Source organism: Cnephaeus nilssonii, assembly GCF_951640355.1.
Source record: "Cnephaeus nilssonii genome assembly, chromosome: 10".
Lineage (NCBI taxonomy): Eukaryota > Metazoa > Chordata > Mammalia > Chiroptera > Vespertilionidae > Cnephaeus > Cnephaeus nilssonii.
In genome coordinates, this window is record NC_137081.1 from 12,175,811 (window position 1) to 12,199,041 (window position 23,231).

Below are 23,231 nucleotides of genomic sequence, written 5' to 3' on the forward strand. Positions count from 1 at the left end.
GTTATTGTGTGTTTGTTTGTTTTTTGTTTGGCTTATTGGGGGAGGGGGGGAGGCCCTATGCTACACGGTAGCCACGGACATTTTGCTAAAGGACATTTTATGCAGTGATAGTTCTTTCGCAACTTGACTTAAATATAATTGAAGGTTTTAGGTTTCCTCCTCGAAAGAATGAATGAATGGATTCAACCATTCAGGTGTTGAGTAAGACTGCACTGTCCTTCCTTAAGAAAACGAATGTGGGTTGACATCAGCATACCCAGGACTGGGCCTGGCAGCATCTGCTTTACTTTGTTCCCAGGAGTCTCCTTAGAAGGCTGCACTGTGCATGGGGACAGGCTTGCAGGCTTTCCACGGCAGCACTTGGGTTTGAATCCCACTTTGCCCAAATGCTAGATGTCTGGCCAGGAGCAAATCACTTACCTGTCCCTTGGTGTCAGTTTTCTTAGCTCCGCAGTACGGTAAAGTCATCCTCAAGATTTAGAATTGCTGTGAAGATTAAGAAGCACACAAAACACTTAAAACTGTGCCTGATGCTTGGTGAGCTCTTGATGAGGTTAACTATGACCATGTATGCATCACCATCACTTTCTGCAGGAGTTCATGCTTCCTTAAAGACGTACGTCATATCTATTTACCCCCCCCCCCCAATAATAGGACATACCAACCATGGTAATGGAGGTGGTGGTTAAGTAGGCATTCGTGCAGATATCTTGATCAACTCTTTCTTATAAGACAATAAGATTTAATTCCTTGTCATGGTGGAGCAAGGTGAAATACCATTGGACATGGTTCATTTCCCTATAGGTGTGTGATGCATTCACACCGTGATAGTTAATGAAGCATAGCGTTTGTTTCCAGAGCAGAAAATGCATATATCATGTTACAGAAGTTCAATGCTATAGGCAGGCATTATCACTAATGATCATGTGATTTTCTCCAGTTGTGGAACCAGGAACAGCTTGTCCTCTGGCAACCTAATGATTTGTGTCCTGTGATGCTGCATGTAACCAGGGTTTTTCATTCTGTTTTCCGTTTGGTCTGTCGAAAAGCCTTCAAGAAACTGGCTTTCTGCAGCAGTGTTTAAATACCATCCATTCCACCAAGAGAAGATGACAGGCATGTTAGATGCAAGAGGAAGATGAAATGCATTCGGTTTAACTAGCGGCACTAAAGGGGCTGCACCGTGCTTTGTATTGTTGCTGTTTATCTTCTTCCCAGCAGTGGAATACTGAGCTTCCCCAGGTTGTGATTCAGGTATTAATGCCGAGTTTGGGTCGGGCAAGAGTGTGTTCAGTCTGCGACACTTAGATAGCAAAGGCAAACTGCTCCGGGCTGTTCGTCAGGAGTTTCTGCGCGCCAGCGATTGCATGCTGGTGGCTCATAATCTGGGGGATTCGCAGCACCCGTTAGATGGGCTTATGTGGCTGCGTGTTCCTTTTGGGCTGCTCTCGCTGCCAAAATTGTCAGTATTTCTCCTCCAGACCTATCCATATGACACATGCACAGTGTCCTTTAGTTGTGCTAAATAGCTAACCGCTAACATCATGGATAACTTTTATTATCTTGGAGTTGTTTCCCACCACTCCCTTGAAGAATAGCTTGGAATAAATGTTTTATTGTGTGTGTTTTCTTAATTGAGACTCTGTGACTGTTGACTGAATTTGTGCCACGATGTTTTCTCGGGTGGTCTGGTTTCCAGATTGTCTGCCTTGGTTCAACTGTGCACACACATGAGAATCGGCAACGAGATGTCATGTTTTCGGGGTTTCTGTGTCCATGGATCAGATATGTGAAGGCCTCTTTGGGTTTGTCTCTGAGGCCCAAAGGTGACTGACCCCTAGTCCACATCACTTACAGCACCACCCACCCTGACTCCTCCCCACCCACCCTGACTCCTCCACCCCGTGACACACATACACTTTGTATCTGACCTTCTCAATCGAATCAGGACCCTGTGCTGCTGACTTGTCATGTAATTCTGTCTACCCTGGTTCAGACCCTCCCGTATCCCTGCATGATTGCTCAACCTACACCTGTCCTGATTCTTTGACCAACTGAACATTTATTCAGTGCCTGCAGTATGCCGGAGCCTGGGCGTACAGCAGGAAGAGAGAAACAAGATTTCCTCTCTCAAGAAGCTTTCATTCTGGCTGAGTCAGGAATTATACAGGTAAACAGATGCCCGGAGTATTTCTGACAGTAACATTGCAATGAAGAACGTTAAACAAGTTAAAGGAACAGATCCTAGGAGAGGAGAGGGGAGGGCAGGAGACCATTCAGAGCAGAGAGCTCAGTGGTCAAAGGTGCGTGGCAGTCTGGATGCTTTGGGGAAGATCCTGAGCCATAAAGGAGGCCGGGTGGCTGGGGCGTAGTGAGCACAGGGCACGGAGTCAGGTGAGAGGGAGGGACAAGGCCTGAACACATAGTCTTGCAGGTCTTGGTAAAGAGTTGATTTTATTCAGACAGAAATGGTCAGAAATGAGGATTTAAAACAGGAAAGTACTAAAATTTGATGCCAGAGTCTCTGTCCCACCCCTTTGATTTAAGCTTGATCTCCAGTGCAGGAGTTCTAGCCCTATCTCAGCTCCTGCTGATGTTTTTGGCATTTAGTTTTTGAAATGTTTACAAATATGTGCACACTTGGTTCTCATTATTTTGCTCTGTCTACCATATGGACCAGCTTTTTTATTGTATCAGAGCCTTCCTCCACTCCCCACCATCCCCCAGCACCACCCTCTCACAGCCCCCCTCCTGTAACCCCAGCAGAGGGGAGCCCCCGACACAGGAGAGCCCTGCCTGGTCCCTGCCACTTCCTCCCTCATCCTGGAAGTCTTTTTCTCCTGTGGGTGGGTGGAGAGCTCTTCTGAGGTAGGCCCTTTAACTTATTCATCTAAGTTCCCCCCACTTCTACCTTGGTGCCTTGAACACACTAGGAGGTGGTTGGTAGGTGGGTGGGTGGATGAATGAATATGAGTCCTTACGGATATGTCAGATCTCCTGTGAGGCCCTCCCCAACAGCTACCATTACAGTTCTCCCTCTTGGCTATCTTTGGTGACATTGTCACGCATTATTGTGTCAGTCTCTTGAGAGCTCTCGGGCGGGGGGGGGCGGGGTGGTCAAGGACTATGTCACATTGATCTTTGTTTCCCCAGGACTTAGCCCAGTTTCCAGCACTGAGCACGTTCCCGGTAAATGCTTGAGAAAAATAATGTTAAACAGGACATAAAGCTCCAAAAACAGAAGGGCTCTGGAGGTAGATCAGCAGACTCCCTCTTGGGTTACATGTGTTTCCTTAAAGAGCATGTCATCCCCAGGCACTTCCCAAGCCGGTCGGGGTTGCAAGCTGCTGTTAAGCATCCTCCCCTAAGGCAGATTTAGACCTGTTTTTCCCCCAAACACTTTTGACCATGACTCAAAGCAAGAGAATGCATTTTACATTGCAACCCAGAACACACATATGTAACTAGCTATTCTATAAAACAAAGCATATCTTTACCATGTGTAGCACAGTTTGATATTTCCTACATCATTCCCGGTATAGAATGCTGATCATGACTCCTTAAGTGGATTTCAAGACTTGTGAATGCATTCCAACCCACAGAATGAGAAAATCCTGTTTTCAAGGATCCAGAGATTCTCCTGAGGTGACCTTCAGAGAAAGCAGCGTGAACTCTGCCTGGCACCCGGGATGCCTGGGAACACTCTATTGGTTGAATATTTGCACAAAACTAGCAGTGACCCTGCATCAACCAAAAACACAATCCATCATTGACAAGCCCTTAGGTTGCGTACTGGGGCACCTTTGGAAGTTAGGATTAAATTGTTCGAATGCTGAGAAGTTGTTGGCAGTAGGTCTCCTCCTCGTCACTCAGCCCACCACGCTTACATACAACACTGCAAATGTTTTATGTAAATGTGTTGCTTCTAACATGAAGTCTTGGGCCCACATAGATACAGGGAACTTAACATTTCCTCTGCCAATATGTTTATATAAATATTGCCGTCGTTAAGCATGCTCAAATAGCAGAACTATTTCAGTCCTTTTATCTCTTTAAGACTAATTTAAATCTGAGCATTAAAAGACTGTTTGATACCATATGTTTGTTTTAGATAGGAAACAAAATCCGTTCTAAACATAAGGGTTCATGAAATCTGTATTTTAAGCACAAGGGCTTATGAAATTAGTCTCTAGGGGTGGAAGCTGTGGTAGATGCTCTGTGGCCATGGATTCCTCCCATCTTCCTGTGTCTGACCCTTCCTGATGCGATGGTGCTGCTCCTCCCATGCAAAGGGAGAGGGTATTTTCTCACCCTTTGCTACAAAGTGTGCTCATAAGCTTTGCTAGCAATCCAATGTTTGCTTGGTAATAAGTCTTATTACGGCATTGAAGTCTAGTCTGACCATGTAAGAGCTATGGACAAGGAATATCAAAAGGCTTTTGTGAAAATATTGGCTAAACTTCAAGAACACAACCGAAGAGTGACACAGGCTAGAAAGATACCCATCACACATCCCAGGAAGCTTTGTGTACATGACAGGAACAGATGAAATGATTTAGCAATGTCACTGCACACCTGAGCATTCAACGTGTTTCATTTTGAGGCCCAAATACTTCATCTGTAGAAGCAGCTCTGTGTGTGTTTTCCAATCTAGATAGAGAGGGAGTAGGAGATGACCTAGACAAGCTTGGACAAAGACAGCTCTGATAGCATCTGAACTTTCATTTGCACCTTAGAAGGGCTGTGTCTCCTTATTCTATGTCAATCTTTCTTTTACAAACAGCACTGTGTATTGGTTTGCTGGCCCTGAGAAGACCTGGAGATGAGATTATGGCCCTTCACGTGAAATTAAAGGAACCATTTGACAAGTTCAAATACTGGCTGATTTAGATATTGACCTCTTATCAGCACCTTTTCATAGGTGGTAGGTCTATGTTGTTAAATTGTGTTCCATTTCTTGAGGTAGATTGTGCTTTAATTTGCTAGTCTGTGACTTATCAATTCTGTCTACTCATACTATTCAGTTATAATAAATACCAACCTAGTATAATGCAGCACTTATGATTATAACAGGCTTGTGACATAGCTAGATAAAACAGGTATCACTTCCAAGTTAACATACATCTTTTATCCTATATAATAAAGAGCTAATATGCAAATGGTCATCACGCCCTCACACCATCATGCTGTAATGGCTCAGACACTCAACACTGGGGAGAGAGGAATGGGGACCAGCCAGGACAAATGAGTTCATGAGAGAGGAATGGGGACCAGCCAGGCTACGGCCCAGGAGAGGGACAAGCCACACGCCCCACGCTCCTGGGCGCCAGCAGCTGGGGCTGCGGTCCGGGAGAGGAACAAGCCGCCCACCCCGTGGTCCCAGACGCCAGCGGCTGCACCTGCACCTATGGCCCGGGAGAGGGACAATCCACACACCCCACAGTCCCAGGCGCCAGCAGCTGCATCTGCGCCTGCAGCCCAGGAGAGGGACAAGCTACCCACCCCGCGGTCCTGGGCGTCAACAGCTGTGCCTGTGCCTGCGGCCCAGGAGAGGGACAAGCCACCCACCCCTTGGTCCCAGGCACCAGTGCCTGCAGCTGCGGCCTGGGCGAATGCCCATGGTCCCCTGCACTGCGGCCAGCTGGGCAAAGCCAGCCTGGGTCCTGGATGCCTGTGGCTGGCCAGAGGGAAGGAAGCCTGGGTCCCAGGTGCCTGCGACTGGCCCGAGGAGGGAATCCTGGGTCCCGGGTGTGGGGCAAGGCAGAGGTGGTTAGGGGCGATCAGGCCAGCGTGGGAGCAGTTAGGGGCGATCCGGCTGGTAGGGGAGTGGTTAGGGGTGATCAGGCAGGCAGGCAGAGGTGGTTAGGGTTGATCAGACAGGCAGTCAGGCTAGTGGTTAGGAGCCAGCGGTCCTGGATTGAGAGAGGCAGTCAGATATCCCCCAAGGGGTCCTGGGTTGGAGAGGGTGCAGGCCGGGCTGAGGGACACCCCCCCCATGCACAAATTTCATGCACCAGGCCTCTAATCTCTCTCTCTCTCTCTCTCTCTCTCTCTCTCTCTCTCTCTCTCTATATATATATATATATATATATATATATATATATATATATATATAAAAGCCTAAGTGACCATTATGACTAGTCGACCAAATGACCCGTCAGTGCTATGTTGCACACTGACCACCAGGGGGCAGATGCTCAACCCAGGAGCTGCCCTCTGGTGGTCAGTGCACTCCCACAGCCAACCTCCTGCAGCTGGCCAACCTCCTGTGGTCCCTTCCCCCAGCCAGCCAGCTCCGATCAGCCCCAATTGGGACTGGACGAGATGGCCCCAATCAGCCCCGATCGCTGGCCAGGCCAAGGGACCGCATCCATGCATGAATTTGTGCACCAGGCCTCTAGTTCTGGTATAATTTGGTTTATTTCTAGAATCTGTGGGAAAATAGTGATATAAACTTACTTGTTCTGTCTCTTAAAATAGTCATGGATTTCCAATTGTTGTTTAATTTTATTTAAGTTTATTAAAACCCAGTCATTCCTGTGACTCTCAAAAATCCATTTCTAGAAATTATTTTAACTTTAAACCCAACTCTGTGTTCCCCACACTTGGCATTGTTAGGGGGCAAAAATAGAATACTAGGGACTAGCTGTAGTTATAAGAAATAGTAATCATGCTCTGTTAACCTTAATTGCCTTGTTCTGATTAAAGAAAGGACATTCTAACCTGGCTGAGAGTTATATGCCTAGGGGCCTGGGAGTCAACCTTGGACCTGGGAGTCAACCTTGGAATGCATGTGGTTCATTCTTATTCAAGAACTGCCTATTATTATGGAAAGATGAACAACCTTGTTGCCCAAACAGTGGAGTCCTGCCCCAGCCTGCATTGCCTACTTCTCATGCCTATATTTCCTACTTCCCCATGTAATCTTTGTCCTGCCCAGTATAAGCAGCAGGCTTATGGGGGTTGCAGAGCAGATTTTTGGGGGTGACCTGCTGCTTTCTCATATTGCCGGCATTATTGGAATAAATGCTCATGTATGATTGAACCCTGTCTCTGCTTAATTGGCTCAGGTAGTGACAGGCACCCTGGACCCCTTGCTTGTCCAGTTACAGCATGAGCAGGCCCTCTCTGTCCAATGCCTTTTCCTTTGAAAGTTAGAGCTTGAATGCTGTTAGCAAGAGCAGCTTTTCTCTGGAGGAATCATAGGGATGCAATCCAGCATTGTACCTGTGGCCTTTGGATGTTGATGCACATTGGATCTGCTGCCAGGAGTTACATGGAAAAGTCAATAATGATCTGTGGATCACGGCCTCACTCTGCCCCCTGGAATTAGTTTGTCCGTGTAATGTGCTCCCGCTTGTGTAATGGACATACTTAGTAGCGAGAGAGCAGCCATCTGAAACACCTGGGTGGTCTTTCAGGAAACTTTCAGGTGGATTAGATTTCAGTTATCTAATGTGAGGTCACAACAGCTTGGACATCTGGGGCCAGTCCCCCATCACGGCTTAAATATGACCCCTGCCTACCAGATGCATAAGATAAAAGGTGCCTGAGGTCAGTGCTGATCCCTGGGCTCCAAGAGTAGCTATGGGTCAACAAATGAGGTCTCAAGTCACAGTTGCAAATGTTGGAAAAGTGTCCATGCAGGGCCGCACCAGACAGTCAGATTTCCCCCTACAGGTTTATTAGATGTGTTCCCTGCCTGTGAAGATCAGTGTTTGAGTTTTCTGGATTGAGCTTCACATGACTGACTCTTATTTAGAATTTTAACTGCTGGTAAGTGTTTCATTACTGTTTCCACATCAGAAGTGAGGACCTTGGAGACACACAGAAGATAATATTTGTGGCTCATGGGCACTGGCATAAAACCATCTTTTGTGTGTTCCTAAGAGATAACAGTGGCCGCACAGGGTACCACTTCTTCCAGTCCACCAGGGACCTTCCACAGTCCAGTAAAATGTAGCTGATAAATCATATGGTCTTGTGCCCAGGTTGCCTTAAATTGATGTGTCCATGTTTCTCATCTATCATGAGGGACTCGGTGATTTGAATTTAGTGCTTTGATGTTGTCAGTAATTGTTTGCAACTGTGGGTGAATGGCCTGAAGGCCTTGCTGGTTTTCTCCCTTTCTCATCTTGCAAATAGCTAGTGAAATAGATTCTCTTAGAGCAGTGGTTCTCAACCTTTCTAATGCCGCAACCCTTTAATACAGTTCCTCATGTTGTGGTGACCCCCAACCATAAAATTATTTTCGTTGCTACTTCATAACTGTAATTTTGCTACTGTTATGAATCATAATGTAAATATCTGTGTTTTCCAATGGTCTTAGGCGACCGCTGCTGTAGAGCCTAAGACACAGATATTTACATTATGATTCATTAATACAGTTATGAAGTAGCAACGAAAATAATTTTATGGTTAGGGGTCACCACAACATGAGGAACTGTATTAAAGGGTCGCGGCATTAGAAAGGTTGAGAACCACTGTCTTAGAGGCTATTCTCAGTTCAGTGGTGGCAGTGGCCAAAATTTAGGGTAAAATAAAGGTTCCGTAAATCCTTGGTACAGACCAGACCACTGTCCTAATGAACCATCTCATATGAGCTCCATTCTGAATGAAACAATCCTCCCAAGTCCAAACCCCCTTCCCTGGACACATATTAGGATTCAACTTGTGGATTTTAAGAGGGAATTACTAAAGAAACTATTGGGATATTTTCACTTATTTTGTTAGTCAATATTGTTCACATATTCTTAGGTACAAATGCCTTTCCAAAATGTATTTTAACCAGTTCCTTAAAACTCAAAAACATGCTATATAGTGCCCCCCAGCTTGGACAAGTCACTGCTATTTTAATTAGATTATGTGAATGCTCTCTCAGTGTCAGACTTCCGGTAATGTTCTAACCAGATTTCCTTAGTTCCTCAATCACTTTCTCCTCTTGCCACTTGGTTTATGCCTACTTTCTGGCTGAGCAAGTCTTCTCAATATCCATGAATGGATGTCCATCTCTACCCTCTAAAACAGGGAGGCCAATGTCCAGCCTGTGGGAGGTATAAGGCCCCAGAAACCATTTGGTCTGATCCTGCAAAGGGGGTGAGTTAATTAAATGTTTGACCAAACACAGCGGGTCAATTTTTAAGTTGATTATTTTGTGTGGCCCAGGAAAGATGTTATAAATATCCAAATGGACATTGGCAGAGGAAAGGTTCCCCATTCCTGCTCTAAAACCATGTGCCCAACTGCCTACTGTAAATACCTTAGTCATCATTTTATACTTATTATTTATCCATTGCTATATCTTCTGAATTTCAAAACTCTGTTTAAAAGATCTTTTTTGTCCCTATTGGCACCGGCCCTCAGACTGCAGGGACCAGGATTTGATTCCGGTCAAGGTCACGTACCTCAGTTGCAGGCTCAATGCTCACCCATGGTCGGGACATGTACGGGAGGCAACCAATTGATGTCTCTCTCTCACATTGATGTTTCTCTCTCTGTGTCTCTCTCTCTCTCCCTTCCACTCTCTCTAACAATCAATGGGAAAATATCCTCTTGTGAGAATTAAAAAAATATATATCCTTCTGAAGGTTCTTTTCAAGTAAACTCAACTATTTTTCTAATTATTCCATGGGTTGCCATAAATCTTATGAATATAGATTAACCTCTTAAATATCTACGTTGTAAGACTGTAAACTAGAAAACTGAAAGAGCAGCTGACCGGGCAATAGATTCCTTCATAAACCACCATAATTGACAAGACCGTAGTCAATATTTCAGAGTCTCTACTGGAGTTGTTTAACACTGATGTTGATGTCACTTTTATGCTCATTTATCATTAAGTCAGAAGGGTGATAACATATGCTGCATTAGTGTGAATAGTGTTTGTTTTAAAATAAATGTTGGTGCTGAAGAAAAATGTGTTAGGTTTGAAGAAAAAACAAACTTGACAGTAGCAATGTATTTACAGATTGGGGGTCATAGACACCTTTAAGTGTAGGGGGGAGAGTTCTTGTCTGGGCCACTTCAGGTTCCAAAGATCTCTGAATTTAGAGGTTAATCTTTGTTCCTCTAGCCCGCTTCAGTTCTGTTCATCATGCAGCTGTTAAGTACCCGATCTACTAGGGATCCTACATGGTTCACTAAAATGAGTTGCTTACTATCACAGTGCTTTCAATGTAATGTTACCCCACTGTCCTCCCTCCCCATCACTCTCTCTCTTGTTCCTGTTTAAGAACTTGTTTTTTGTTTGTTTGTTTTTAATATAGTTTATTGATTTTTTTACAGAAAGGAAGGGAGAAGGATAGAGAGTTAGAAACATCAATGGGAGAGAAATATCGATCAGCTGCCTCCTCGTACCCCCCACTGGGGATGTGCCCGCAACCAAGGTACATGCCCTTGACTGGAATCGAACCTGGGACCCTTGCCTTGAGTCCTCAGGCCGATGCTCTATCCACTGAGCCAAACCGGCTAGGGCTTAAGAACTTGCTTTATCCCTATCTTAAATGCCCACGTTTAGTGCGTACCTGTTTCTTATCTGTCTCCCACCAGCTGTCTATACGCTATACAAGATCAGGACCTTTGTGTATTGTATGCCGATGTATCCAGAGTGTCTAGAAGAATGCCTGGTATAATTTAGGCATCCACAAACATTGTTAAATGAGTAAATTAAGGGGATACAAGGAAAATACAACTGCACACATGAGACAAAGGAGGATGTGACATAGGCTAAAAAGGTATAGAAGCAGATCCACACTTTGTGGGACTCTCAATGTATGAAATTTAGGATTGCTATTTAAGAAAAGGAACATACATTTTAAATTTCAAACTACATATGTATATATAAATCAATACTTATTTAGAGTGATTAAAATCATAATAATTTAGACATTTAATAGAGCTAATATTCTAGGGGCATTAGAAATATTAAAAATAATATTTTATTGATGACATATTAATTGATTACATATTAATTTATACTTGAAAATAACTCTTTTATACTTTTTCCCTACCATTTTTGACTGCGTGTTCTTTAATAACCACTTCCTATTGATACCAGTTTTTGTACATTGGTAAATGGAAAATTCTATCTCTGCTCCAGCCTGGTTAATCAAACTATTTCTGCTGTTTCACATTGTGATGCGTAAACAGGGGACTTCCAAGGGCAGGCTGGTAACCTGTGAAACTGCCACCGGTTGTGTCTCACTAGCACAGGTCTCAATTCTGTGCCGCATTTTCAAGTGTATTCTACATAGGAGAGAGCTTTCCGTTGACAAGGTATTGGGCAGAACTGAATTATCCGAATACTGAAATGTATACGCTATTATACATCGGGTGAATCAAACAATTTTCTTTAGACTAGCTTCTGGTTTTGTACATTTCAAATCTTGTTTATCTCCCGGGACCCACACCCTTCAGCCAGGGGCAAGAAGAGCACAGCCATTTGATTATGTCACCTGGCCCTGCTTCTTTGAATCGTGAAGCCAGGGGAACCAGCACAGTGGGTAATAGGGATATATCTGCATTCCCCACCAGGGTGACTGGCATTAACTTAACTATATAAAGCATTGTCTGTGAACCATACACATATAGGCCACTATATTCAAATGAACTATATCCCCAACTCAGTGCCCCCTTTACTGGATCCAAAAATGCTTTCGGCCATTCTAGGTTCACCCGACAGGAGGGGATATCAGCACTGAGGTAGTATTAAGCTACTTGATGCATATAAAGTTTACAGAATCATAGAATCATGTGATCTTGTTGCCAGGCTCCTCCTGGGCTTTTGCAAGGGGCCCTGGCAGACAAGGGTCCCTGAAGTTCTGCTTGGTTAGCTGCACTGCACATCTGCTTCTGGGTGTCCCAAAGAAGTGAGGTTGTTTATGACTTCAGGAACGGACGGGATTACAACTGATGGCAGCATCAGGACATCGGTGAGAGGGTAGAACTGGTATGCACTGGGGTCAGAGTCTGCGGGCACTTTGAGGCAATGGCAGGTGGTCCCGCTCGACATGGACCACGTGGCCATCGACGCAGTACAAGCTGCCATCAGAGAGGTAGAGGAAAGCAGTGAGATCCTTGAAAACCAGAACAAGAAAAGGGAGCTTGCCCTGCACGTGTCACATTCCCTCTCTGCCCCTCCACGTGCAGGAGCCTTTCCTTGGCATTATTAACTCAGGTGTCTTTATCAGGGCCTGTGACTGTTCTGTTCCCTTTTCGGAGTGTGTGCCTTTTACAGTCCAGGGCCTTTGCTCATGCTGCACCTCCTCTGTCATTTGTCATTGTTGGTTGTTGTGGTTTTTTTGTTTGTTTTTTTATAAATCGTTTGAATTTTTACTCTAACCTAAAATGACCACTACTGAATTTCTTCAGCCTCACTGGAACACAGACAGTGAGTTTTGCCACTTTATTGCTTGTCGTTGTTCTTAATGTAACATTTGGGACATAGTTCATGTCTAATATGTGGCATAAGCGGTCTGTAAATAGCATGAGTAAACTGATAGGGTAAAGTATTTTCAACAACATGAAAAATTCTAGGGTTGTGCATAAGAATCGGGTAAAATGTGAATGCTCCAGTAGGAGAAAAAACATGTACCCCAGGAATGCGGCAACGCTGCTCTGCAAGTTGAAGGCATCACCGTCATCCGAGAAAAGTACGGCTCCTGATAAAAGTCCGTTAACCCCATCCCTTGTTTTTATAGCAGTAGTGCTCCAATTTACAAATAGTAAGAGATATTTTATCTTGTATGTGCTCATTCATATCCAGTGTGCTGCTGGTGACAATTCTGTGAATTACCCGCCTTTGCCTCTTGTGAACAGGCATGGTGTTTGCAATCCCAAATGCAAGAAAAATGATACTGTTCATCAACGTGGACCTCTTTGCTCCTTTTATGGCGATCCTGGGAGTCATTTTCCTAATGGGGTGATATTTAAGACTGAAGCATTTGGACAGCTACAGTTCTGCCGAAGCGGGCCTTGGTTTCTCTTGGGCGGTTTCTTCATCGTGGTGTCTGAGAGCCTGCGCAGCTGCTGTGCTCATCAAGGCAGGGCTCACCCCAGCCAGGCTCCCCTGCCGTGAGAGCCATCTCTCCTCGGTGCTTTGCCATAAATTGTGCCGCTACTGATATCATTGCCGAGTTTTTTAAATGGGTCTCCAGATTTCAATGCAGTGGAGTCTGTTAGGCATCATTGGAAAAGCCCTCTCTGATACCCATAAAATCCACATACAAAATCAAACCTGGTTTCCTCCAAAAACAAGTGAGGTACACTTTCATGCATCTTTTCTTTTCTTTTCTTTTCTTTTCTTTTCTTTTCTTTTCTTTTCTTTTCTTTTCTTCCTTTCTTCCTTTCTCCTCTCTCTCTCTCTCTCTCTCTCTCTCTCTCTCTCTCTCTCTCTCTCTCTCTCTCCTTCCTTCCTTCCTTCCTTCCTTCCTTCCTTCCTTCCTTCCTTCCTTCCTTCCTTCCTTCCTTCCTTCCTTCCTTCCTTTCTTTCTTTCTTTCTTTCTTTCTTTCTTTCTTTCTTTTTATTGTGATATTGACAGGAAGAACAGAAAGAGAATGCTTTCAAGTGATTTAACTCGCCTGTGAGGGATAAGTGTACTCAGGTGGAGGTGCTGGTGCCTTGACAGGCGGGTCGCGCATCCTGCCAGATATGCCCATGTGGCTATGGATTCATGTTTGCTTTTGGCTGCTCAGTTTCCACAACGCTTTCCTTTTATCTGTCCCTTCCACTCAAATCTTTCTCAACTCTTCAGGGGATAAGGATTGCTACTGCTTTAAAGAGATCTCATTCCCCTTCCACACACCTACATGCGTTAATAATGCAGCCCCACAATAGAAGTGCCAAGTAAATAAAACTGGAGTAGAATCGAGTCCAAAAGACTTAAAAGCTTAATATCTCTGAAACTCCATTTCCATACTGGCTGGATAACCGTGGAGCTATCTCCTTGTAGATCCAAAAGGGGACTGTGGTGTAGCTCATCCGACCTGCTTACTTAGCTGATGCGGAGAGGTTGGGCCTGGGTAGAGAGCTTCCTGGAGGCTCCTCCCTGCCAGAGACACTTGTGGCAGGCACCAGGCCTCGGAAGACATGTCTATACTTTAATGTCCTGTTCATTCAATCAATGTCAGATTCATTCCACTAGTGCGAAGTACAAGACAAAGGCATCCTTGTAGGTGCTGACTAGTTACACAGTCTATTAAGGACATGTGCTCTCTGAAGCCAAGGTGCAGCTTACATATACTATTAATATTATTAATATGCTATGAATATTGATTATCTGGTAACTGACGTTTTCCTATTTATCTTTTTTTTAAGTTTATAACACTTTTAACCATCTGCAATTTGTTTTCATCATCCAAGTTAAATATTTACCAATTTAGGTGTATTTCAACCGCATCTCCCCCTCTTCAGACTTATCTTGTCCTGAGCAGCAGTGCCAGTAGAATTGGAAAGAGAGTGTGTTTTCTTTCTTCAAATCAGTGTTTTGTGATTGGATAATTGAGTAGCACAGAAGTAATCCCTTCGAGCAAAGGACAGGTGAAACGGAAAAGACCAGGATTTTCCCCGTTTTGTAGAGAGACAGTTTCTCCTGTTACATCCAGTTTTTCTCATTGTCCCTCCCCACCTTCCCCTAAGCTAGCCTCTGTGGCTTTGGTAACCACTCCTCTTCCTAAATACCTGTTTCTGCTGCAGATTCTGGGAGAATATAGACCCTGGTTTTCTCAGTGTTTTGCATGTGATGCTGTCGATAGACCTCTTCTGATCCTTCCTCGTTTCTTTTCCTTGGTTTACCTCATGTTTGTCTCCACTCACCCTGGATGCCAACAAGATTTCCAGAATGAGCTTCTTACTCATCTTCAAGAATGGCCATTGGAGACTCTGGAGTCTGATTTCTTGTGTATATTGAGATATCTTAGATTACAAGCAAATTGTCCTGACCCTCAGTGGGCTAAAGCCAATTCGTTGTTTCTTCTGAAACAAATCATAATACTTACCAAACACTTTCCCATTGCTCACTCTTCCCCAGGCAAGAGATATAAGAATGGTTTTAGGTTTTGGCTTATGCCCCTTCCATTTCCTTTGTATGTGTAGTCATTGCTGATTTCTCCCACGTTCTCTTCTAGTTTATTATTGCATCTCTGCCTGTGACTTCTGGGTCCCCATTCCTTTCCTCCCAGTGTTTTTCTTTTTTAAAAAAAAATATATTTTATTGATTTTTACGGAGAGGGAGAAGGATAGAGAGTTAGAAACATCAATGAGAGAGAAACATCAATCAGCTGCCTCCTGTACGCCCCCTTTTGGGGATTGAGCCCGCAACCCAGGTACATGCCCTTGACTGGAACCAAACCTGGGACTCTTCTTCAGTCTGCGGGCCGACTCTGTATCCACTGGGCCAAACCGGTGAGGGCTCCTCCCAGTGCTTTTCCAGCCTCCCTTTGCTTGAGGCTTCTTACTTACAGATGCCTTGTCAGCACATTAACTGGGACCCTCCTAGAGCCTCCAGGTATCAGTCATCCTAGAATGAAATAGCCCCGATATTGATGTCATGCTGGCTTTCCAATTTTGCTCAGGAAAATAATTATATACCTTTAAATAAATCTCTGCTCTTACTCACCATACAACTCAGAACATGTGCCTTTGTGATGTTTGATAGGAGACTCATGTTTAAAGTCATTGTTTGTTTTCTCTGCAGCGTCACAGGGATGATTCTTCTGGGCCTTGGCCGTCTGTGTAACTGCCTGTCTTTCTGAGACATCTTTCCCAACACCCAATACAGAATTTTCTGTCTAACACATCGCCTGTCGTTTCAGCCAACTCCATTGCAAGCATCCTCTAAATGTAGAAATAATCATATTGGTGTGTGTGTGTGTGTGTGTGTGAGAGAGAGAGAGAGAGAGAGAGAGAGAGAGAGAGAGAGAGAGAGAGAGAGAGAGACTTTATAGCGAAGGGACAGAAACTTGTATTTATATAGATACATTTGTGTCAGCTTTTCTATCTTATGTGATTCATTGATGTACCAATTTAAACCTCTTAAGTAGTTGCTGCCTCTTTCAAATTTCTTTTCCTCAAAATCGATTAGGTGATCTTCCTATGGGGTCCCTTAATTCCATTTGTAGGGGACATTGGACAAGTAACTGTACCCCTTTTGAATCTAATTTTACTATCATTAAAATGGTGACTGCTTGAGAATTAGAAAATGCATTGTCATTCATAGACACCTGGGAACTGAGGCCAATGCTAGCGGCTCTAGGCCTGGGAGACCCTGATGAATGTAGTCATCTCCTTAAAGGGAAGAACATGAGAGTGTGAGTAAATCTCTCCTGAGTGTAACCTAAGTCCTGAATATACATGAGCATTGCTCCAGAAAGAATTGAACTTTTGTGATGAGAGAAGACCCTATCTTGTAGGGGCAGAGTCGCCAGCCTTATACTCCTAATCAGAAACTCCTGTGTTTGGAGGGACACAGCTCCTCTTTGGCTTCCATTAAGTTTCTGTGTGTCTGGATAAATAAAATGGGACTGGATCCGGTTATTGTGTGTGTGTCATTGGTTCAGGTTCAATAAACCATACACCAACTCCCAGAATACTGCATTTGCTAAATATATTAAATGTTCTTTGTCCTCGCATCTCCTTTTTTTTGTTAACCCTCACTGAGGATATTTTTCCCATTGATTTTTAGAAAGAGTAGAAGGGAGGGTGGAAAGAGAGAGAGAAACACTGATGTGAGAAAGACACATCAGTTAGTTGCCTTTCACACGCACCTTGACTGGGGCTGAGGATCAAACCTGTAACCCAGGTATGTGCCCTTGACTGGGATTCAGAACTTCCCATGACCCTTGGGTGCATGGGGTAGACACTGTAACCACTAAGCACACTGGCCAGGGCCCACATCTCTTTCTGTAAAAGATAACCTAGAGTAAGTACCATGACTACTCATCTTATTATCTCCCTCTCTTAGTGGAGTTCTTGATATATCATGAGGCGGTAGTATTATAGTGTGTCTCCCCGAAGAAGACAGCCGAGCTCTGTGCCAGAGTTTAACTGTGTGGAAAAGTATAATGCAGTTGTCTGTATAGGACTTCATGCTTTAAAATGCATAACATTTCTTACGTGGGTTTTACAGCCCCTGGCTTTTCAACTATGAGTGTGAGCAATACTGCTATGCTCTTGCGCTGAAGTGAGGACTTTTGCCTCTAAAATATAAGAGTCTTTTCTCAATTAGCTGAAAAATAACCAATGAACAGCCTATTTTCCTTTTCCATTTTTGAACTATCTTCCCACACCATCATTTTTTTTTTCCTAAAAGCTTTGATTTCTTTAATAAGGCTATACCTGGATAAGCAAAGAATTCTGTTCTATTTTAATTTGCGTATTATTCCATGAAAACTACCTTGACTTTCAGGTTCAACTTTTTGAGCAGATAACACTGTTGACAACAAGAGCAGGTACCATTCCTCCTTTTTATTGGGGAAGGGGGATTTCCCGTGTGAAAATTACATACGAGGCTGTGTGGTGCCTGCCTTCTTTTATCTCCGCCTCCGCCTCCCATGAAATCTGTGGTGTGTGGTTATCACCGGGTTTTAAGTGAGGAGACTGTGTCACTGAGCAGCTCATTGCCAAAGAGCCACGGAAGGTGAAGCTCAGTCTATTTGACCCCAAACCCGTGGTCCCTCCACTGAACCAACACATGATAGTTCTTAGTGCTGGTTCCTAATCTGACTGATAGGTTATAAGCCCCTTCATTGCAGGGGTTAAGTAATTTCCTCTCCTCCCCCAGGAGGTCCCATAAAACCAGATTAGTGGTTTTCTTCTTAATTTAGGTAGTCTTGCTTGTGAGGTGTGCCATTTTCTCTATTACACATGTCCAAGGACTGGCCCAAATCATCGTCAGCACTTCAAATGACACGCCTCTGTTCTATACTTTCTTTGTCTTTAAGTCAGGAACTTGTTCTGGTCCTGACGACCACCTTCAAATGGGGCTTGGGCCATTTAAAAATTAAGTTTTAAACGGCCCAAGGAAGGGTTGTGTAAAACTCTCTGAGCTAGCAGCTCGTATTTAAAGATGCTCATTGTTAATTCTAATATGAAATGATTTGTATGTGTTATTAACACGTTAAGACAGCCAACGAAAGATGAGAAGGCAACTCAACAGGAGACATTAATGTGTGGTATGCAGAAAAAGTGGAGAAGAAAAAAACTTATTCCTAATGAGTTGCATGTTTAAGAAAGACCTAGTCATCTCACGGTTTGTTTATGTCCTGAATGGTTGGGACCCTGGCACAGAGCTCGGCTGTCTTCTTCGGGGAGACACACTATAATACTACCGCGTACTAATGAATTCAGAGGCCCAACTTCGTGTTGTTATAAAATTGTCTTCAATGATAACACTTTGTTATTAAAACAGCCAGTATTAACAAATAGTGAGGAGTCATAGTTGGGTCCTTAAAACTGAAGGAATGCTATCTGGCATGGCTTCTTTAAGAAAAGTATACTTATCACCCAAGAAAAATAACAGGTCTTTTTCATGGGCACACACATATTATATTCATGTTCATATATATGTATGTGACTCAGCTGGAAACACCACATAACTAAAATTGTCATTCCCTCAAATTTTTGTTTCTTCGCCTCTAAAACAGTTTCTTTTTTGACCTCAGTATACCATGGTGGTTTTACCTGCTTTTTATTTGTTATATTTTATTTTTTTATTTTTCTCCAATTTGACGTGCAGTGTACCGGTCTGTTTTAAATGCTTGAAAACAAGCATTTGCCTCATTCTCTTCTTCGTTTTAAAGATAGCGGGTTGCCGAAACCGGTTTGGCTCAGTGGATGGAGCGTCAGCCTGCGGACTGAGGGGTCCCGGGTTCGATTCCAGTCAAGGGCATGTACATTGGTTGCGGGCACATCCCCGGTAGGGGGTGTGCAGGAGGCGGCTGGTCGATGTTTCTCTCTCATCGATGTTTCTAACTCTCTATCCCTCTCCCTTCCTCTCTGTAAAAAATCAATAAAATATATTAAAGATAGCGGGTTACTTCTGAGGGTATCATCACATTTAGACTGACTTGCTCATTTCAAGTTCATGGTAATCCAGGGCTTCACCTGAGAAGCAGTTAGTCTTCAGTTTACCTGAAGGAGGGAACATACAGTGGTGCAAGACTGGGACTCTGAGGACTTCAGATTTGATGGTACTTTGTATTACTTCTATTTTTCTTGTTTTTAACTGTTTCATTTGAGAACACAGATGCTATTACTATGATACTTGCTTGAGAAAAATTTTAGATGGAGATAGAGAAGTTGAGGAATAATGTAGTCAGCTGTCTATTAATTAGAAATAAATAATCGAATGTGAACTTGGAATTGATAATACCTTTTGGTGTGGTGTTTCATCCTAAGTAGCATGATAATTTCTTACTATAAAATAAGTTATTTTATTAAAAAGCAACTTTTATCTAAACAAGGATGGAAGTATTGGCAAGTCTAGGTTTCATATACAGAATAAGAATGTTGGAACACATCGAAAAACCCGATTTATAAATAGTTCCAAGTAGATTTACTTATTATTACTGTGCTATAAAAAAATGAAGTATGGAAAATTTTATTTTACACTGCAATAGCTTGAAAGAGTTGGGGAATTAGTTTCAGAATATTGATTAACAGGGAATTGCATTTCTACTGTTTTCTGCTTTTTTTTTCAAAAGTACACAAATAAAAAGCTAATTTTTATATGAGAGCAATTTTAAACCACAAATGGATTTTTTTTTGAGAGTTTCCTCTATAGTGGCCAATTTTGTATGAAACAAATTATTTTAGGCCTAATTGCAAGCAGAATAGTTAGGCCGCCAGCTCTGCTAAGGTTGAATTTCATTTGAACTTTCTAATGGTATGATCTCTCTTTTCAGAATTTAATAACTGACTCAAATATTTAATAGTGGGAGCTTTCATTAAATTAAAAAGAAATCAGGATATATTTTGAGAAGAAGTAACTTATTTTCCTTATCAGTTTCATCTACTTTAGGAGAAAGGAAGAGAATGGAAGCGATCTCTTTGTGTACTTAAATAGACATTAATGCTGTAACCCAGCAAATAATTTATTTCTACATATGTCATCATTCAGAAGATTTGGGAAGCCTGGAATGACAGCAATAACTAGACTTCTAGCTCTACTGAATAGCAAATCGCATCGACTGTGTGAACCCCTCTACTGGGCTACTGGATAATCATTCTTTTCAATCCCCAACTAGATTTTCTAGGTTAGTTTGAGATTGCACACTGTCAGTGTCGCATTGCCTACCAGCTCTGGCTTAAGTACAATGACTTGTTTTGAAATGCAAGTGGGGAAAGATGAGGGTTGAAAGATTTCATTTCCATGTGTCAGTCTATGAATAAATGACAAAAGATCATTAAATGGATTAATTTACAAGCATTCTTGAGAAACAATGTTTTTACATAAAAGCATGTTGTAAACCTTTTTAATTAAATTGCATTGTACCATGCACTCTCTTCCCTCCAGGGTTCTCTTGACCTCTCACCTCTTACTTTGTCCTACAGGCACTCCACTGCTGGTGAGGAGAAGCAGTGACCCAGCGCCAGGCCCACCTGCTGATGCGCAGCCAACTGCTTCACACCCCAGTGGCCAGAGTCTGAAACCTGCTATTCCAGTAAGTATCCTGCCCTTTGCATTTCTAAGGAAAGATCAAAGTGCCTTTCCCATAGACTTGCGGTCTTAAGTATGTTGACAATTAGAGGTCTTTTGATAAGATATATAGTATTAGTTATAATAATAGGTAGCATGAGCTATTACTAGTATATAGTTATAATGATAGCATTTGTTTATAAAGCACTACTTATGTGCACAGTAGTGTGTTAAGTGCTTTACATTAAGTGCTATGAGCCAGGGTATTAAAGGGAGAACACGTTTTTGTCTTCATTTTACTGATGCTAAAGTTGGAGGCAGAGGAAGGTTTAGTGAGTTGTCTAAGGTCACAGCTAGCAAGTGGCAGAGCCAAGACTTTAACCCAGGTGGTTTGGCTTCTAAGTCCCTCCTCTTGACCAGTGCACTATGCTGCTGACTCCCGTCCTCCTCCTGTTTCATAACGCCCCAGGATGCAACTGGTATAGTCAGCGTGTCAGGGAAATGCTTCTGAAACTGGAACATGGTAAGTGGCATTACAGTTTCAAGACAACGCATATTATGGCTATATGGTGCCAGTACTGGGTTTCTAGAACTCAACAGTGAAATCAAAGAAAAATAAAACGCCATGCCAAAAGTGCTTATAACCAGATATATTTGTATGCTGTACCTATAAGATGATAGATTAAATGAAGAATAGTTTCCTAAAGAAATAAAGTCCTTCTTCTACTTGGGACTGTGGGGTCTTTCTGCTAAATCCTGAGTTGCTTTGAAGAGCTGTGGTTGTGGTTTGTCCTTTGCAGTGGCCTGAGAGTTAGATCCTGGTTAACGGCGACATATCATTGCAATAATAAGTGGTCTTCAGATTTGATGGTGCCATATTAAAAAGACTGCGAGAAACGAGGCTCTAACCCATTTTAAGTCTCGCTGTCTGTAACACCTTAAGAAAAAGGCAATATTTAAGGGATATAAGGATGCTGAATGAGCTAAATGGATTCTCCCAGTTTTGTATCAAATTTTATTAAGAACCTGTGTCACTGTGTTTGAGGGAAGAGTCAGTTTATCAAATCATTGGCAGTTACTAATAGGGTAGTGGCAACATTTTAGCATATTTTTTTTCTGTGAACAAGGAAGAAAATATCCTGGAAGTATTTTAGATGTAATATTTCTTACTGTCCATCCTTTTAAGGAAATATATTTAATGGAAATTACTTTAATAAAAATTAGGTGTGTGCGTTCTACTGCAATGAGTAGTATAAACGGAACCAGTATGTGGTATGATGTGTGTCTGTGTGTGTTTGTATGTGTGCATTTAACACACATGAACTGGGACTGTGTTAAGCCTAAGAATATTGGATTGGAGGGAAAAGAGAACTATATAAATGAGATAATAATTACATCAAAGAGAAAAGCTACAATGTACGGCTTCTTTTTGCAATGTCAGTATACTTTAAAATGCGAGCGTATCTGACTGTGTTACCATCATTTACATGCGGAATGTCACCAATCTGTTCCATGGTTCCATGTATCCTTACCAAACTATGATACCAATGAGTTCTAAGTGGAGTAGTTGGAGTGAGAGATATAGTGTTACTAACAACGATGCAAGTCCTGATTCAAGAAGAAATGCTGATACCCCAAATGCTCTTACCTAACAATATGCAGGTTAGCAAACATGAGCCAGGGCCACATGTACCAAGCGTGAGAGAAACACGCCTATTTCCTCCTTTGCTCACAGGGCTCCCTGTGGGTGATGACATGTAAACTTGAGACTCAAAGAACAGAGCCTGGTCCTTGCCTGGCCACAGAGCAGTGGCACAGCCCAGGCGTTTCCAGCTTCAGTGGTGAAATACTCTCCGTGCAAAGTTTAAGCATTCACAGTCTAAGGTGCAGGCATTGTCCCTTTCTAATCTCTGTATTTCTAGTTCGAAGTACATGGGGGGTGCTCAGTGTGTATGTGTTGTATTTAGGAATGCAAGACACATATTAATCTGGGAAAAGTCTTAGAAGTTCTTAGCAATTACCCGGCTTTTCTAATTCAACCATTCTTTCTGCTCTCCAAGGGAATGCCCCGGGTAAAGGCTTACCTGCCCCAGTGTCTGGTTCACAGACAGGTTAACTGCCCTAGTGTGAGGGCAGGCAAAGTCAGTATGTGAAGGCATCTAGGTGCATCTATTTTTACCTAGAAGAAAAATGTGTGTGTGTGCCTGTGTGTATTTTTTAAAATATATTTTTAATGATTCCAGAGAGGAAGGGAGAGAGAAAGAAAGAAGAGAGAGAGAGAGAGAGAGAGAGAGAGAGAGAGAGAGAGAGAGAGAGAGAGAAACATCAGTGATGAGAGAGAAACATTGATTGGTTGCCTTCTGCACGCCCCACACTGGGGATCAAGCCAGAAACCCAGGCATGTGCCCTGACCTGGAATTGAACTGTGACACTGTGACCTCCTCGTTCATAGGTGAACACTCAACCACTGAGCCACACCAGCAGGGCTGCATGTGTGTATTATAATTCTATTTTATTCCTGCCTATCCAAACTTATGGATTTCTTAAAACTGTGTCGTCCAATAGTATAGCCACTGGTACGTGGGGCTACTGAGCACC

The 23,231-nt window shown here is 43.0% G+C and overlaps 1 protein-coding gene across 1 annotated transcript in view; it reads left to right on the forward strand.

Moving 5' to 3' along the window:
- The window catches only part of PARD3B (par-3 family cell polarity regulator beta), a 902,602-nt gene that overhangs the window by 376,884 nt on the left and 502,487 nt on the right, over positions 1-23,231 (forward strand). The window contains exon 4 of the mRNA XM_079783005.1: positions 20,549-20,658. Within this exon, the coding sequence (XP_079639131.1) occupies positions 20,549-20,658 (110 nt within the window). The remainder of the gene's footprint in view (positions 1-20,548; positions 20,659-23,231) is intronic.